At 38.4% G+C, this 18962-nt stretch overlaps 1 protein-coding gene across 2 annotated transcripts in view; it reads right to left on the bottom strand.

Moving 5' to 3' along the window:
* Window positions 1-18962, bottom strand: part of VEGFC (vascular endothelial growth factor C) — a 78866-nt gene that overhangs the window by 21371 nt on the left and 38533 nt on the right. For both annotated transcript variants that reach the window (XM_081521998.1, XM_081521999.1), the window contains exons 2-3: window positions 6772-6985; window positions 4954-5144 (exon numbers count right to left, since the gene is read on the bottom strand). In XM_081521998.1, coding sequence (XP_081378124.1) covers window positions 4954-5144; window positions 6772-6985 — 405 coding nt within the window. The remainder of the gene's footprint in view (window positions 1-4953; window positions 5145-6771; window positions 6986-18962) is intronic.

The raw sequence follows: 18962 nt of genomic DNA, 5'->3' as shown, positions 1-18962 counted from the left end.
TGTTTATTTGTGAGGATGGGATTGGGGGCAGGGATAGGATGGGATCCGGTGTGTGAGGGATGGGATCTGGTGTGACACAGACTGACTCTGACTGTCTGAGGGAAGCCCAGTCACAAGGGTGAGTGGATTGTGGGGAAACCACGAGAGAAGTCTGAGGTGGAGATGAAGATCTGGGGGAGAGATCCCCAGAAGAGCAGAGAGAGAAGGTGAGGAAGGAGAGCTTGTGCAGTCAGAGGAGGGTGCCCCTGGACAGAACCCAGGAGACTAAGTACCTCTTTCCCAACTGACTGCAAAGTTTTAATTCCAAAATTCTGCAAATCTTTTAAAAATTGAAGTGCTAAAATGAAAACTACCCCACTATTTACAGTTACACAGTTAAAAACTGCTGCTTTGCAGATCAAAATTTATAAGAATTGTAAAAAGTGATTATTGTAAGTATCAAGTCTATTGAAAAGGATCCAAACAAAATGGGAAAACAACATAAACCAATAACAATAAACCAGACAGACTTAAAAAATGGTATAGCAAATTCCGATTGTTTTTCTTGTGGGCAGATAATAGGGAGGAAGCAGGTAAATTGAATAGTAGCAACATCATAAATGTATTATAAAATAATCCTAAATTCTGTGAAGTTTGGAAGTGAAAGAAGGTGAAATACAGCCAGAACTATTTCAATATGATATAAAGTAGACTTAATTTTCTTCCAGGAAAAAGATAGCATATTTGATGTTTAAGTACTGAGGCTGCTGCTGCTGCTAAGTCACTTCAGTCGTGTCTGACTCTGTGCGACCCCACAGATGGCAGCCCACCAGGCTCCGCCGATTCTGGGATTCTGATTCTCCAGGCAAGAACTCTGGAGTGGGTTGCCATTTCCTTCTCCAATGCACGGAAGTCAAAAGTGAAAGTGAAGTCTCTCAGTCATGTCCGACTCTTAGCGACCCCATGGACTGCAGCCTACCAGGCTCCTCCATCCATGGGATTTTCCAGGCTACAGGATCATGTTTTGTTTGACTTACACATAGCACTTAAACTTAGCACTAAATGCTCTTAGCCCTGGAGACTTAGAATTTCTGAAGCCTAAACCCCTTTAAGGCCTCCAATGTGGCAGAGCAGTTTGTATGCTGTGTATATACATACTTGTCCATACATAAATACCTTCACTCTGACACCAATTAGGTGAATATGTGAACTAATTAGACCAGTGACCTAATTAGAGAATAAATATGCAGTGGTCACAGAAAACTACTAATAGTTTGTTGAAGACTAAATATATTTGTTTTGCTTACTAACAAAGAACTGATTTTCTGTTTCCCAAATTCAGACTTTTACCTAAGGGACTCCAACTTGGCACACATGTAAACACATATTTAGTAAGCTGATAGTAAGAGAAATAGAGTGTTGACTTTTGCTTGTATTAAATATAAATGGGATAAAAAGGAGAATTTTCTCTCCTATTTGTTTAAGAAATAGATCTTTTTAAAAGATGGGGCTGTAAAAAAAAAAAAGATGGAGCTGCAATTTATAGTATACACTTTTGGTTGGTAAAAGAATCTTTAAAAATTACACAAGTGAGTTAATCAACTGTTTTAATATTATTAATCATTAAGAAATTGTTTTAAAGTCTGATTGAACATTTAAGGATTAAGGGTCAGAAAACCAACTCCCTGAAACTGTAGGGCAAATGCTGTGGATGTGTCTGTATTTTCATTTCTTTTCTGGTGAGAGGGTCCACGGTTTTGGGGGGCCCTATAAGGGGGTGTGCACCCCCTCTGTGGTGGGCACTTGGATGATCAGTGCATGAAACAGACCTGTTCTTCCCCTTGTGGAGGTGACAGACATTAATCAAATAATAATGACCCTATATCCTAAACTATATAAGTTATAGTTGTTGCTTTGAAAGAAAACTCTTCGAAATCACAAAGAATTTTCAAGAACAGTGAGTGCAACCAAGTCAGAAAAATCTCCCCCAGGACTTCCTGGAGCCACGTGATACTTGAGTTGAGGTCTGAGGAGCTGGTATCTTAGCGGGAGGAGACGAGAAGGCCAGGACGGCTCAGAGGTGTGTGCAAGGTCTGGGGCGGAGGGGGAACCGAAGGAAGCTGAGAACACGGGGACCACAAAGTGGGAGGTCAAGGGAGAGTCATGTTAGAGCATGCCGTGGAGGAAGGCAGAGGCTGTGACAGAGAATTGGGTCTCATTCTAGGAACAACTGGGAATCGCTGAGGCCTCTTCCTCTGGAGACCAATGGCATCAGTCTTGTGTGTTTAAAGATATCCTCGGGGGCGGTGTAGAGGATGGATACGAAGCAGGGACGGGGAAGCAGGGAGAGCAAGGAGGATGGTGTTTCCTAACTTGGAAAGAGCATCAGAAGTACCTCGGATGACAGACACGGTGCTGGGCATGAGGACTCAAGACACTTAGGGGATAGAATTAACAAATTAACATCTGATTTGGTGACAGTCCCGTCAGAGACGATCTCCTTCTTTCTGACTAGAGATGACGTCATGCAGTGAGAGGGAAACTAGAAGACCAGGTGCTTTTCATGGCGCTGTCGTTGTTTGGGGTGAGTCTGGTGTCGCAGAGAAAAAGCCTGACTGAGGAGCTTTACGTAAAACGTTGGGCATCGGTATCTAAAGGAGATATATTTTGCACTATTTAATGTAAACAGTAAAGTAATCACTAATGTTACTCTATAAAGCTTGAGACATTGTAAAGCCAGATTCATTTTAAAACACTGTCTCTAATTAAAGGCAGTTAAGTAGAAGAATTGTGGGGGATTAGTAATGAAACAACAACATGGAACAACAGACTGGTTCCAAATTGGGAAAGGAGTCCGTCAAGGCTGTATATTATCATCCTGCTTATTTAATTTATATGCAGAATACATCATGAGAAATGCCAGGCTGGATGAAGCACAAGCTGGAATCAAGATTGCCAGGAGAAATATCAGTAACCTCAGATATGCAGATGACACCACCCTTATGGCAGAAAGTGAAGAGGAACTAAAGAGCCTCTTGATGAAAGTGAAAGAGGAGAGTGAAAAAGTTGGCTTAAAGCTCAACATTCAGAAAACTAAGATCATGGCATCCGGTCCCATCACTTCATGGCAAATACATGAGGAAATAGTGAGAGGCTTTATTTTTTTGGGCTCCAAAATCACTGCAGATGATGATTGCAGCCATGAAGTTAAAAGACGCTTGCTCCTTGGAAGAAAAGCTATGACAAACCTAGACAGCATATTAAAAAGCAGAGACATTACTTTGCTGACAAAGGTCCATCTAGTCAAAGCTATGGTTTTTCCAGTAGTCACATATGAATGTGAGAGTTGGACTATAAATAAAGCTGAGTGCCGAAGAATTGATGCTTTTGAACTGTGACATTGAAGACTCTTGAGAGTCCCTTGGACTGTAAGGAGATCCAACCAATGAATTCTAAAGGAAATAAGTCCTGAATATTCATTGGAAGGGCTGATGCTGAAGCTGAAACTCCATTACTTTGGCCACCTGATGCAAAGAATTGACTCATTGGAAAAGACTCTGATGCTGGGAAAGATTGAAGGTGGGAGAAGGGGACGGCAGAGGATGAGATGGTTGGATGGCATCACTGACTCGATGGACATGAGTTTGAGTAAGCTCTGGGAGTTGGTGATGGACAGGGAAGCCTGGAGTGCTGCAGTCCATAGGGTCGCAAAGAGTCGGACACAACTGAGCAACTGAACTGAACTGAATAATGAAAAATAGCTTTGGATGTTGTCAACTGGTAACTTATTTTCACCAAGTAAATAAATGAACTATTGAAACAACAGGAATATCCAGAAATGAACAACAAATTCTAATACTACAATGGCTGCCATTCAAATCTATATGATATGAGCACTTAAAAAATAAAATTTTATCTATCCAATAAGGCAGTTCTAAAATGATAAATTAGGAGCTCTTAATAGATACATTTTGTTTTACTTGATAAAATAATTCTTCAAAAATCTATTGTTTGAGTTTATTGCATATTATCCCAATCTTAAAAGAGACATAGCCCTTTGTTCTTTGGAAAACTCAACTGGTATATCTGGGCCTTTAAAAAAAAAATCAATGCAAATTGATATTTCACTTAAACCAAGCACCATAGTAATAAACAATATTGTCTAGAATATGTATCATACCACTTGACTGAATTATTTTAGAATATACACAAATAAAGGTATTCCAAAGAAGTATTTTACAATAATTTTTACAAAAATGAATTTTACAAATATGAATTTTACAATAATTCCTATAATTGGAATTTGGAATTCCAAATTTGGAATTCCAATAATTCCAAAAATGAATTTTACAATAATTCCTAAATCCCTCGTTTATTTTCACTAACTTTAAAAAAAGTCAACATTTTTTTTCACTAAACTTAAACCAAAATTCCTTTTAAAGAGTTTAACTTGAATATAAAAACAGCATTATTTTTAATCTTAATATCTTTTAAAAATCAATACTACCTTTTGGAGAATATCCTACTGTCATTAAGTATTTCCATTTGATTTTAAAAAGTGGCTTTGATGCCACTATATAAACAGAGTTCATAAAGTATCAGTTACTTTTTTGGTGATAGTCTCTCATCAAAAACACAACTATTGAAAAATTAACTTCATTCCTCACAGACAATAGAAGCAGCTCTGAACTGAGCTACTTTATTTTTAAAATGTTTTTGTTTTGATGTGGACCATTTTTAAAGTCTTTATTGAGGTTGTTACAATATTGCTTCTTTTTTTATGTTTTAGTTTTTTGGCTGCAAGGCATGTAGGGTCTTAGCTCCTCGACCAGGGATAGAACCCGCACCCCTGGATTGGAGGGTGGAGTCCCAGCCACTGGACTCCCAGGATGTCCCTGAACTAAGCCCCTTGAAAGGGAGCAGAGGAGAAGCCAGGCCCCCGGGGGAAGGGCTCTGCCGGGGCCGCACACCTACCGTCTTGCTGAGGTAACTTGTGCTGGTGTTCATGCACTGTTGCCCCTCGCTGTTGCAGCAGCCCCCACATCTGTAGACGGACACACATGGAGGTTTAAAGAAGGTGTTTGTTGCTGCTCCAAACTCCTTCCCCACATCTATACACACCTCCCGTGGCATGCATTGAGTCTTTCTCCACTCATTATCAATACCTGTCGGGTCACAGGGAAGGTCGTAAGTTACACAGATGCCAAGGTGGAAAAACCCACAGCAGTTGGAAGTCACTCACAGTGGATTGCAGAGTTAAGATTTAGATATAATACTTGAAAGAAATACTTGACGGGATCCTACATTGCCCTGTGAACTGGAATATGATATGGTCTTTAACAGAGCAGCTAAAGGTATTTTCTATTTAAAAAAAAAAAACAACAAAAAAATCCTAGTGTCTAGTACCATGTAACAAGCTACATTAGTGTTATGCTTCCTTACAATTAGAACAGATTCTAAAGTACTTTACTTGTCCATGTGTGCTCAGTCATGTCCGACTCTGTGGATCCACGGACTTAGCCTCCAGGCTCCTCTGTCCATGGGGTTTTTTCAGGCAAGAATACTGGAGTGGGTTGCCATTTCCTCCTCCAGGGGTCCTCTGAACTCAGGGATCGAACCCTTGTCTCCTGCATTGGCAGGCGGATTCTTTACCACTGAGTCACCTGGGAAATCCCTGAAAATTTAACGTATAGATGTTTATAAAACCCATGGACATAGAATCATGCTCATTTGCTATTATATGTAGTATTTTTGATGTTGCAAAGCAAATATAAACAACGTGTTTAATTTCTCTTTTTAAACTGAAATGTGAATGAGATGATGGCTTTGGTTTTGGATTCAAGTCAAAACTCATTTTTAAGCTGGTGACCATATCTTGGTAATAGCTACTTGAAGTGAGAAGTTATTTTCTAGCGACTGGGACACGTATCCTGAACAAAGTTTTTTTCAGGAAAAGTCAAAACTGCCTATTCCTCTCATGCTTCCTTTTGGAATTCCGTTCCCAGTGAGTTGGTGCTTTACCTATGGCACTGGTGACTCTAAAGACCGCATTACAGATGAGGTACTTCTTAAATGTTCTAGTTTATTTTTCTCCTATTTCCCCTAAAATAAAGTTTCTAGAAAAAAAGATATAAACTACTGGTTATTCAATCATGAAACCATTTTGTTTGCTTTTGTTCTCAAAATAATTTGAACCTTTATAGCAGTTAATATCTAACAACTGAAAGGAGATAGTTTTTAGAGCAATTTATACTGTGCCATTTTGTGCAACACCATAATTTTTTGTGACTGCTGCTTAGAGATCTCTCACTAAATTTACCAAAGTCCAGCTCTCAAGTTAAGTTCCATCTAAAGCAACAAGAAACAAATAGCAGTTGACAAGATGATTTTGGATGATGTAGAAAGTAAATATTTCTATATTCAAATCAAAAGAAAAGTTATGTGCAATTATTTTTTGTGATACAGAATGTTTCAGTGATTGAAGTGTTATAGTGTATAAAATTTGATTGTATGTTTTAAAATTTTTCTGATAGGGTATCATCTCAATTTTTAAAAAAATTACAGTGTGTTGATATGCATGCACCTGTCTTTATTTTTCAAGAAACCATTTTAACCACTCATGGTGAAATCTTAAAATTCTGTATTTGGAAAATAATTCTTTAGTTTCTGTTTTACTTTTGGCCTTAAAGGTATTCAATTGTATTACAAACGCTGAAATTAAAGGATCAGAATGGCAATTTACACTGGGCTGACATATAAAGCTTATTATATATTTTCTTTTCCCATACTTACTTCTTAAGATCTCTGTATTATAATGTGCTGCAGCAAATTTTAGAGTCTCTCCTGTCCTTGTGTTGGTGTTAGCCTGTTCTTTACTATGTTGCCAGCCTCCTTTCCTTAACTGACACTTGTACATTTTCCAATATTCGGGGTAGAGCACAGTCATGAGTTCATCCACACTGGACACTGACCGCAGCTGCTCCTCCATCTCTTTGCCTGCATAAGCCTGTGGAAGAAGAATGCAACACAGTACTTCTCAGATTAAGGAAACAGATGCACTAGAAACCCTTCGGGCTTGTTTTATATGTATATGCGCATAGGCACGTGCACACGGGTATGTCTGTGGTCACTGCCGCCGGGAGGAACATGTCATGGGTGGGGTTCTGTTTGCCTGTTTGCATGACTATCCCTTGAACACCCAGAGCAATGTGAGACAGTGTAACTGGTGGGTCCCTGGGCCCTGGGGTACTTTCCCCTATGACTCAGCTGGAATCAAAGCCAGGTTGTGACCTAACCTGATCATATGAGTCTCACAAGAAACAGGCAGGAAGGTTCTCTTTACCAAAAGGAGCTGGAATACAATACCAACATTATGTGGCATGGTGAAAGGTACACAACAAACTATTGCTTGAGAAGGATATTGGTGAAGAAGGCTTTCAATTAAGTATTATGTGAAGTTTCATGGCAAATCACTTTTGTACTTTAAAATTTAAAAAGAAAAATAACTCTAACAATAATTACATCTGTAAGAGAAAACAATTGATTACCCAATAGAGAAACGGAAGAAAAATGTAAGCATATAATTCACAATACAGAAAATGCAGTATAAAAGATGAAAAAGACACTAGAAAATAAAAGTTACCCTATTTACTCTATTTATACTCTTAGATTGAAAAAAGGCTTTTCTAGAAGTGAATACGAAAATAAAATGTAAACCATTTTTATGGTAGAAAACGCTGTAAACAAAAGACAGACAACAAAGTAGAAAAATCATTGGCAATACACATGACAGATAGAAAATGGCTAATATTCTTAAAATATTATATGAACATGTTATTAAGAAAATATAAGCAGACACTTCAACAGAAAAATGGACAAAGTACTTGAACTGCATACTCACAGAGAGGAAATACAATTAATATGTACTTGGTGACAGCAGAAATGAAGGAAACTAGCGTCCCTTTCAGTCCTGGCGAGAGTATAAATTTGTACAGCTATTCAAGGAAAATGTGCTATTTCAACTTGAAAGGCCTTAAAAACAAGCTCCATTTTAGACAGCTAATGCATTTGGAATTAAATTCCCTATCTAACAGGAGTGATAATATAATTATGCCAAAAATATGTACATATTTATCATGAGGCTGTCTATGATAGAGAATATAAAAAGCAGCTTTACAGACAATAATTAGGAATTGATTAAATAATGTACAATACAAACAGAAACTAGCAGAGAAAGTTCTGTCACTATAAAATGATGATATGGATATATAATTTAGATGTGAACAGAGGTTCATAATACAGTCTATGAAAATGGAGAAAACACAAATTATATATAATTTACCCCATACACATTGTTCATATATGTACATATATGTACAATTTTTATTTCAGAAAACAATATATCTAGACAGATTGCGTGCATGTGTGTGTATGTTCTCAAGAGTAAAATATATGTGGCAAAAAAGTTATCTTCTTCAAGTTGTAAGATTAAGTTAATTATTATGTTCTCTATATATTTCTATGGCTTCCCAGGTGGCTCAGTGCAATGCAGTTGCACGCAAGAGACATGAGTTCAATCCCTGGGTCAGGAAGATCCCCTAAAGTAGAAAACGTCAATCCACTCCAGTATTCTTGCCTGGGAAATCTCATGGACAGAGGAGTCTGGGGGCTACTCTGTGGGGTCACAAAGAGTCAGATATGATTTAGCGACTAAGCAACAACAAAAATATTTCTATATCTTAAAATTTAAGTTTTAAATGTAAAGCTTTATTATCAGAATAAAACTGTAACAGTAATCATTTCTAAGCATGTTGGAAGGCTATATAGTATTTGCTCTCATTTCAGCCTTTCATTTACTTCATTATTCTTATATCTGCACAGAACATGCCTTTGATATACTATTTGATTTAAAACAAATCCACTTTTGGGACTAGAGCCCCTCAAAAAATAATATAACTTAATAAGACAAAAAAACCATTGGCAAAAGCAGAAGCTATCACAGGCAAATGTTATAAAAGAACTTGATACTGAGTAATTTACTTACTTATTCCCACTAGACTTTAGTTACCATATTTGCATGGAAGAAAAATAAGTTGTAGTATCAAAAGATCCAGATATTCATATTGGCTTCAGACCTTGTTTTTTTTTAAGTTTTTAAAAAAAATAATATATATATTAAAATAATATATATATATATATATATATATATATAGTCGATTGATGACTGCTTTACAATATTGGTTTGCTTTCTGTCACACATCAACATAAATTAACCATAGGTGTACATATGTCCCCTCCTTCTTGAATCTCCCTCCCACCTCCTGCCCTTCCCCACCTCTCTGGGTTATTACAGAGCCCTGGTTTGAGTTCCCTGAGTCATACAGTAAATTTATATTGGCTACCTCTTTACATATGTTAGCGTATAATGCTTCCATGCTGCTCTCTCCATTCATCTTACCCTCTCCCTCCTCTCCCCCACCATTGCCCATCAGTTGGTTCCCTATGTCTGCATCTCCACTGCTGTTCTGCAAATAGGTTCATCAGTACCATCTTTCTAGATTTCATATGTATGCATTAATATACGGTATTTGTTTTTCTCTTTCTGACTTATGTCATTCTGTATAATAGGTTCTAGGTTCATCCACCTCATTAGAACTGCCTCAAATGTGTTCCTTTTTTTGGCTGAGTAGTATTCCATTGTGTATATGCACCACAGCTTCTTTATCCATTCATCTGTCAATGGACATCCAGGTTGCTCCCATGTCCTAGCTATTGTAAATGGTGCTGCAATGAACAGTGGGATACATGTGTCTTTTTCAGTTTTGGTTTCCTCAGGGTGTATATGCCTAGGAGTGGGATTGCTGGGTCATATGGTGGTTTTATTCCTAGTTTTTTAAAGGAATCTCCATACTGTTTTCCATAGTGACTATATCAATTTACATTCCTACCAACAGTGCAAGAGTGTTCCCTGTTCTCCACACCCTCTCCAGCATTTATTGTTTGTAGATTTTTTGATGATGGCCATTCTGACCTGTGTGAAGTGATATCTCATTGTAGTTTTGATTTGCATTTCTCTAATAATGAGTGATGTTGATCATCTCTTCATGTGTTTATTAGCCGTCAATATGTTTTCCTTGGAGAAATGTCTGTTTAGGTCTTTTGCCCACTTTTTGACTGGGTTGCTTGTTTTTCACTGTTGAGTTATATGAGCTGCTTGTATATTTTGGAAATTAATTCTTTGTCAGTTGTTTCATTTACTATTCTTTTCTCCCATTCTGAAGGTAGTCTTTTCATCTTGTTCATATTTTCCTTTGCTTTGCAAAAGCTTTTAAGTTTAATTAGGTCCCACTTACTTATTTTTGTTTTTATTTACATTATTCTAGGAGGTGGGTCATAAAGGATCTTGCTATGATTTATGTCGTAGTGTTCTGCCTATGTTTTCTTCTAAAAGAGTTTTATATTTCCTGGTCTTACAGTTAGCTCTTTAGTCCATTTTGGGTTTATCTTTGTGTATGACGTTAGGAAGTGTTCTAATTTCATTCTTTTACATGTAGTTGTCCAGTTCTTCCAGCATCACTCATTGAAGAGGCTATCTTTTACCCATTATATATTCTTGCTCCTTTGTCACAGATAAGGTGCCCATAGTGTGTGGGTTTATCTTTGGCATTTCTATCTTGTTCCATTGGTCTATGCTTCTGTTTTTATTTCAGTACCATATTGTCTTGATGATTGTAGCTGTGTAGTATAGTCTACAGACTTTATTTTAATTGAGTTACATCAGATTTTATTCCTCTGAACCTCATTTTACTCTGTAAATGCCAATAATTATATCTTCCTCATGGAGTTTTTGTGATGATTCAAATAGACCTTTAATATGAATGTATATTATACATTTTATAGTTGGGAGTGGGATTACTTGTCATTTTACCATCTTTGGGGAGCAGAAGCACAGTACAGAGACTATGATTTTAGATAAACTGAGTCTCAAACTGTAACTCTGAGTATTGTGCCAGCTCTAGGGCAGAACTTCTTTAGATCTGCCTTCTGCAATTTTGTTCTAAATGAGCAGTGACCTAGAAACTGAGTTGTTAAGCATTATAGTGCTTTCTGTGAATCCAGGAAGAACAAAATCTTGAAAACAGATATTACTTGCTAACCATGGTACATTCACATTGATAGTTTCTTTTCAAGAAGTAAAAGAGGCCCCAGCAACCTAGTATAAGTTCTGAACCAAGGAAACGCTAAACTCCTTCAAGCAGAAGTTCTATCAATATGAAACCTGGTCCTTTGTCAATGCTTTCTTGAGTCTTTATGTTCACCAATGTCTTCCAGAATGCTGAGGTCATTTTCTTTAATATTAATATATTCCTTTTATTTTCCAAAGGGATTTGGTGTGTCTTAAAATAGTGTCTTACAAATGGATATTCAACTGTAATGGAGAGCCTAACATAATCTAAGAATGAATCCAATTTTGCATTCTGTCTTGGAGGGATCAATTAGGAGATTACTGTAATTACTCCTATATATCGTCAGCAAGTATACATTTGCAACAATAACCCATGTGACAGTCACAGTGTCACAGTCACTGGAAGATTTTGAGATGCTGTGGCAGTTAAAGCTGAGAGTGCAGTGTTGAAAGCAGAGAGCTACAACCAAGCATAAACTCCTTCTTTGGTGATTCCTACAGCTAAAACACACCTCCTTCTTACTCTGCCAAGAGCCAGATGAAGCATGATCTCTGATTCTAGAAGTTATATGATGAGAAAGTGCTTTGGGATTTTTACCCACGCTCCACAATTCTCTGTAACATAAGAATCATAACATGAAGTGGACAGCTGAGATGATACTGAAAGCAGGCTCTGATCAACTCTGCACACAGTTGGCAAAAACTAGTTTTCGTCTTGCTGCTCTGCGCTCACTAGCTGCTCAGAGGCAGGAGGAAGACACAAGTGCACGTAGGTTGTCCTTCCTCCAAGACCCGAGTGAATCCAGAGAGTCAATGAGAGGTGAAAGCTATAGCATTCATCTGGGATTGTTGGCAGGGGTCCTAGATTTGCCAGTGAGTAGAAATTAGCTGTTAATAAAAGTACAGTCCCTTTGAACAGCAATCTTAAGTTAATTACTATGCTGTATATAAAGTTGGCATTCATTTAATAATTTTATGAAGTTAAAGATTCACGGGGCAATGCACATAATTAAATTATGGAAAATTTCCTTTCACCTAAAAGCATATACTCTTATCAAATATTCACATTCGGAATCAAAAGAATGGCAAGAGTCCATTAAAGAAAGGTTTGACCATACTACTGGATTTTCATGAAGTGACCAAAACAGGCAAATCTGATTAGTTGTTTAACATATCTATACTGGGAAGAGAGGGAGAAAAATCACTTAATGTTCAAATTAGAAAATCAGTCAGTTCAGTTCAGTCGCTCAGTTGTGTCCGACTCTTTGCGACCCCATGAATCGCACCACGCCAGGCCTCCTTGTCCATCACCAACTCCCGGAGTTTACCCAAACCCATGTCCATTGAGTCAGTGATGCAATCCAACCATTTCATCCTCTGTCGTCCCCTTCTCCTCCTGCCCCCAATCCTTCCCAGCATTAGGGTCTTTTCCAATGAGTCAACTCTTTGAATCAGGTGGCCAAAGTATTGGAGTTTCAGCTTCAACATCAGTCCTTCCAATGAATATTCAGGACTGATTTCCTTTAGGATGGACTGGTTGGATCTCCTTGCAGTCCAAGGGACTCTCAAGAGTCTTCTCCAACACCACAGTTCAAAAGCATCAATTCTGCGGTGCTCAGCTTTCTTCACCATCCAACTCTCACATCCATACATGACCACTGGTAAAACCATAGCCTTGACTAGACGGACCTTTGTTGGCAAAGTAATGTCTCTGCTTTTAAATATGCTTTCTAGGTTGGTCATAACCTTCCTTCCAAGGAGTAAGTGTCTTTTAATTTCATGGCTGCAATCACCATCAGCAGTGATTTTGGAGCCCCAAAAAATAAAGTCTGACACTGTTTCCACTGTTTCCCCATCTATTTCTCATGAAGTGATGGGACCAGATGCCATGATCTTAGTTTTCTGAACGTTGAGCTTTAAGCCAACTTTTTCACTCTCTTCTTTCACTTTCATCAAGAGGCTCTTTAGTTCTTCTTCATTTTCTGCCATAAGGGTGGTGTCATCTGCATATCTGAGGTTATTGATATTTCTCCCGGCAATCTTGATTCCAGCTTGTGCTTCTTCCAGCCCAGCGTTTCTCATGATGTACTCTGCATAAAAGTTAAATAAGCAGGGTGACAATATACAGCCTTGACGTACTCCTTTTCCTATTTGGAACCAGTCCAGTCCAGTTCTAACTGTTGCTTCCTGACCTGCATACAGGTTTCTCAAGAGACAGGTCAGATGGTCTGGTATTCCCATCTCTCAGAATTTTCCACAGTTAGAAAACAAGGGACGTTTATATTTTTTCTTAATGTCCATATGCCATTTTAAAAAGTCTGGCTCAAGTAAAATTTTATATTTGAAATAAATGGATATTTTCATGGACAAATTCAGAAGATAAAGCAAAGGGAAGATGATGTAATTAAATTATCAGTTTAATAAGAAAGCAACTGAAAGTTTAGAAAGGAATTATTTGTCATATTAGTAATCATATACATCATCTCTTCGTACTATGAAACCAAAATAGCAAACTAACATTAAGCAGTTATAAAGATAAATAGCTTTACACTATTATTCGGTTTTCTTCCTTTCTTCTTTGAAAACAGGGTATAATTGAATCAGTAGAATAAGTACTTGCATGGTGCATGCTATGTCGTTTCAGCTGTGTCCAACTCTTTGGGACCCCAAGGACTATAGCCTGCCAGGCTCCTCTGTCCATGGAATTCTCCAGGCAAGAATACTAGAGGGGGTGGCCATGCTTTCCTCCAGGGATCCTCCTGACCCAGGGATCAAACCGGAGCCTCTTACATCTCCTGCAGTGGCAGGCGGGTTCTTTAGGACTAGTGCCACCTGGGAAGCTCTAGAATAATAGGTTATTGAAGTTATTTATTCTGCCCCTAAAATAGCAAAGGAACTTGCTTATGCAATCTTTCTTATCTAATTATGGCATTTATTAGGACAGATGAACCTGTGGATCATTCTGTTTTCTTCAGGTAACCACCCATTCTGGCCAAATTTATAAATTGTAAAAGTATGTTCTAATTATTTAAAGGCTTTAAAAACAACATTTTGGCTAAATGGCATCCTGGAGAGGGTTTAGATTTGAGAAATTGTCCAATACATAGTTATATAAATCACTTTTAAAATCCTTTGGTAAAAGTTACAAATAATTCTGGAAAATCAAATGGCATCCTTCTAAGGAATAAAAGTTTGTAGATGTTTTACATAACCTTAGCAAATCATGTTACCTAATGTCTCAGTGAAGGTGTCAGGGTCGGGATTCTCTCACCCACGGGTCACCCATCATCCAAATCTACACCAACATGATGTGCCACAGATAGGTAACCCTGGAAGCAGATATTTAAGTTTGAGTTTAATATTGGAAGTTGCTAATTGGAAGTTTTAACTTTTGCCTAATCCTCTGACCTTTTTATTGTAAGTGCTGAAAAATAGTGCCATAAAAAGAATGCATGTGTGCCTGCTCAGTCATGTCTGACTCTTTTGAAACTCCACGGACTGTAGCCTGCCAGGTTCCTCTGTCCATGGAGTTTTCCAGGCAAGAATACTGGAGTGGGTTGCCATTTCCTTCTCCAATAATAAAGAATGGATTCTTTAAAATCCATTACAAGTAGCATAAGCTTTTTTAAAAAATAAAAGTTAATTTTCTGGTTTGCCAAATATATGAATTAAATAAAAAGTCAAATATTTGTTTCATTAAAATCTAAGTTAGACTCTTAATATTTTAAACATTCATTTTTAATCACGTTATTTTTGAGACAAGTTTCTCATGGCAGCATAGACCATCTGACATGTCTGCATTATCAGTGCAATGGACATGATACTCTGTACACAGATGCCTTGCACTGAACACTGAAAACCTCTTGCTTGTCTTTTGTTCTCGAATGAAATTGACTTTTTTTTCCCCTTAGGATGGTGAAAAGATTGCAAAAATATTAATTCCAACCCTTTTCCAGATATGATTATAAAAATAGCAACAGGTAGTTCACGTGAAGCCATAAATAGTGAATGCATTTACTGACTACTAAAGAAATGCCAAAAAACTAAAAGTTACTATTCGAATAGGATTTCCCTGGTGGCTCAGTGGTAAAGAATCCACCTGCAATGCAGGAGACACAGGAGACATGAATTCAATCCCTGGGTTGGGAAGATCCCAAGGAGGAGGTCATGGCAACCCATTCTGGTATTCTTGCCTGGAGAATCCCATGGACAGAGGAGCCTGGCAGGTTACGGTCCAGTGGATCACAAAGAGTTGGACATGACTCAAGTGACTGAGCACACACCCTATTCAAATATTCCCATATACATACTATAGAGAGTAGCTTTCCGCCAGGAATGATCTCCCTCACCCCAGTTTATTAGGCAAAGCCTGCAGATATCTTTGGGTTTTGGTAAATAGGCCAGTGTTTGTTTACAGTAATTTTTTAATAAGTGTAGAAAATGATATTAATAATATCCCAAGCCTGTGGTTTCCCATTTATAAATGTAGATAAAAAAATGTGTTGTGCAAAGCTTCTCTGTGTTCAGAAGACAGTACTTAGAAAGGCAAAGCAGGAAGAAGGCTGGTATACTAAGCAATTGCTTGTACCTAAGAAAATATTTTAAATAAATAGTAAAGAAGGGAAAATTTTTATGATTTTTAAAACTTTTATTGAACGACTCCTATGTGCCAAAGAACTGTTCTAGGCATGCTATTTATAACCAATATTTCTCCTTTTTTTGAGTCTACATGCTAGAGATTATATATAATTTTTAAGAGATGAGCATATTAATTGTAAGATCCTCAAATTTGTTTTTTTTCCAAAGAATTTGCTAATGTTAAAGCGTACCTATTTTGTACGTTACAATTAATTCCAAACGAATTTCTTGTTCCTTACGTACTTCTATGTCTAAAAGATTCCAGATTATTTACCAAAGTGTCAGGGAGGGGAATTTGTTGCTATGAAACAATGTTGAGTAAAGTAAAGTTGAATTATTTAACCAGAAGCACTGTGTCTGAAAACACAAAAATTTCATTTTGCATTTTCACTAACCTTTGAGCTGCTAAATTCCTCTTTATAATTAAAACCTATTCAAGGATTTTTTATTTTAAATAGCAAAAGCATAAATTCTATGCATTCTTTTAAAATTCTATGCATTCTTTTATTTATAAATTCACTCAACTACTTACCTCCTTTGGTACTGATTTTGGACCACAGTTGAATTCCGGCTCTGGAAGGGGGTATGTGTATGTGTGTGGTGGGTGGTTAGAGTATGCTAAGGATATACACTCAGTAAATTACCAAGCTAGAGAAATGATGACAGTTTGTTGCCAAATCTAATGCAATATTAGGATTTGGAATTTTTCTGAGGGCAGTATCTGTGAGCTTTGGGGAAACCACAGCCACTTCCTTATCAAGACTTACAGACCCCTCGCTGCTTAGTTTAGAAACAGCTTGGCTCGACCCTGATCAAGTCCTGAAGAATAACCTTCCTTCCTATGCGTTTTAACAAGTGTGAGAATATTTTTTTCTTTATCAATGCTCACCACACGTCCATTTATCATATGCCAATTTATTTCCATGCTAATTTCAAACCATTTTCTCAATCTCGCATCCAGTGGACAAACAGCAATTCACATACAAAATGAATAAAGCGCTTCTCCTCATCCTCTGCAAAGCAAGTAACTCTACAGGGCCTTGGGTTCGTCTTTGTCTAGGAACGCATCTCCTCTTGTTAAGTCTTCCTCTGTCTCTCTCTCCTGTAGTGTTCCTATTAGCTTAGGCAACTGTGTACAAAGAAAACGATCAAAAGTAGAAGAAAATGCTTTGTAGGCCCACATCCCTGCCTAGCTGCTGCCCTTTTCCCGCTTTCCCGCACGGCCTCCACGGTGGAGAGCGCCGTCTCCATCTGTGACATTCTTTGTCTCACCTGTCAGCTCAGTTCAGTCGCTCAGTCGTGTCCGACTCTCTGCGACCCCATGAACCGCAGCACGCCAGGCCTCCCTGTCCATCACCAACTCCGGAGTTTACTCAAACTCAGGTCCATTGAGTCGGTGGCATCATCCAGCCATCTCATCCTCTCTCGTCCCCTTCTCCTCCTGCCCTCAATCTTTCCCAGCATCAGGGTCTTTTCCAATGAATCAGCTCTTCGCATCAGGTGGCCAGAATATTGGAGTTTCAGCTTCAACATCAGTCCTTCCAATGAACACCCATGACTGAGCTCCTTTAGGATGGACTGGTTGGATCTCCTTGCAGTCCAAGGGACTCTCAAGAGTCTTCTCCAACACCACAGCTCAAAAGCATCAATGCTTATGTGCTCAGCTTTCTTTATAGTCCAACTTTCACATCCATACGTGACTACTGGAAAAACCATAGCCTCGACTAGATGGACCTTTGTTGGCAAAGTAATGTCTCTGCTTTTTAATATGCTGTCTAGGTTGGTCATAACTTTCCTTCTGAGGAGTAAGCATCTTTTAATTTCATGGCTTCAGTCACCATCTGCAGTGATTTTGGAGCCCCCCAAAGTAAAGTCAGCCACTGTTTCCCCATCTATCTGCCATGAAATGATGGGACCGGCTGCCATGATCTTAGTTTTCTGAATGTTGATTTTTAAGCCAACTTTTCCACTCTCCTCTTTCACTTTCATCAAGAGGCTCTTTAGTTCTTCTTCAATTTCTGCCATAAGGGTGGTGTCATCTGCATATCTGAGGTTATTGCTATTTCTCCTGGCAATCTTGATTCCATCTTTTGCTTCATGCAGCCCAGTGTTTCTCACCTGTCAAGGCTCCCACCGTCAGTCCACTGGAACTGAGTCTCCACAACTTCTGTGGGAGCTCTCGTGACCTGTCACCCTTCACCTCTGTCCTAGGGATCACCCTGCTCTCCATCAAATGTGCTCTTCTCCTCCCTGAGCCATGCTCTCCTGCTATTCCTTCTCCCTTAGTGGCAGTTATTATCGGTGACCTTGGCTGACTTATCTTATACATCATCCTGAATGTCTGAATTCTCAGGGCTCAGAAATAGTTTTCCATATTCTTCTTATACTTCTTTCTAAGTATCCTCCTCTCTCCCCAACCCTGAAAAAAATGATCAGATTTCTCAAGGTCTCATTCTTAACATAAGTAAAATGGAACTGAGCTTCCCTGGTGGCTCAGTGGTAAAGAATCTGCCTGCCAAGGCAGGAGGCGTGGGTTTGATCCCTGAATCGGGAAGATCCTGTGGAGGAGGAAATGGCAACTCACTCCAGTATTCTTGCTGGGAAAATCCAATGGACAGAGCAGCCTGGCAGGGTACAGTCCATAGCGTCACAAAGAGTTGGACAGGACTGAGTGAGCACACACGCAAAACGGAACTGATGAATTTCCTCTCCAAATGCATTTCCTCTTGGGCTTTTCCCAGTTCATTAAAACTTACTAACCTGTTGCTTACTTAGGAGTCTGGGAATTAACCCTTATTTTTATTCCTTCCCTTACTTAGATCATATTAAATATGATGTATCAGCAAGTACTAATAATCTGTCCTCTAAAATACAGCAGTTTTTCTCCATGTTCACTGCTGACCTCCAGATTTAAGCTGCCAATATCTCTCACCTGATTTATTGCATTACTTTCATAACTGATCCTTTCAGCTGCTCTATTTACTCCTCCAATTGACTCTTCACCCACAAATCACAAGAATCCTCGATAAACACCTATTGATCGAATGATCCCACTCACCTGTGTTTCACTGGCTTAGACTTCAAATAAAATCCAACTCTCCTTCAGATAAAATCCAGTCTAAGGCGATGAGTGATCTGACTCCCATCAATGCTCCAGTCT

This window comes from Giraffa tippelskirchi, chromosome 8, assembly GCF_054371585.1.
Source record: "Giraffa tippelskirchi isolate mGirTip1 chromosome 8, T2T-mGirTip1v1.2.pri, whole genome shotgun sequence".
NCBI lineage: Eukaryota > Metazoa > Chordata > Mammalia > Artiodactyla > Giraffidae > Giraffa > Giraffa tippelskirchi.
The sequence above is the reverse complement of the archived record's forward strand: the minus strand, read 5'-3'. Positions and strand labels throughout refer to the sequence as shown.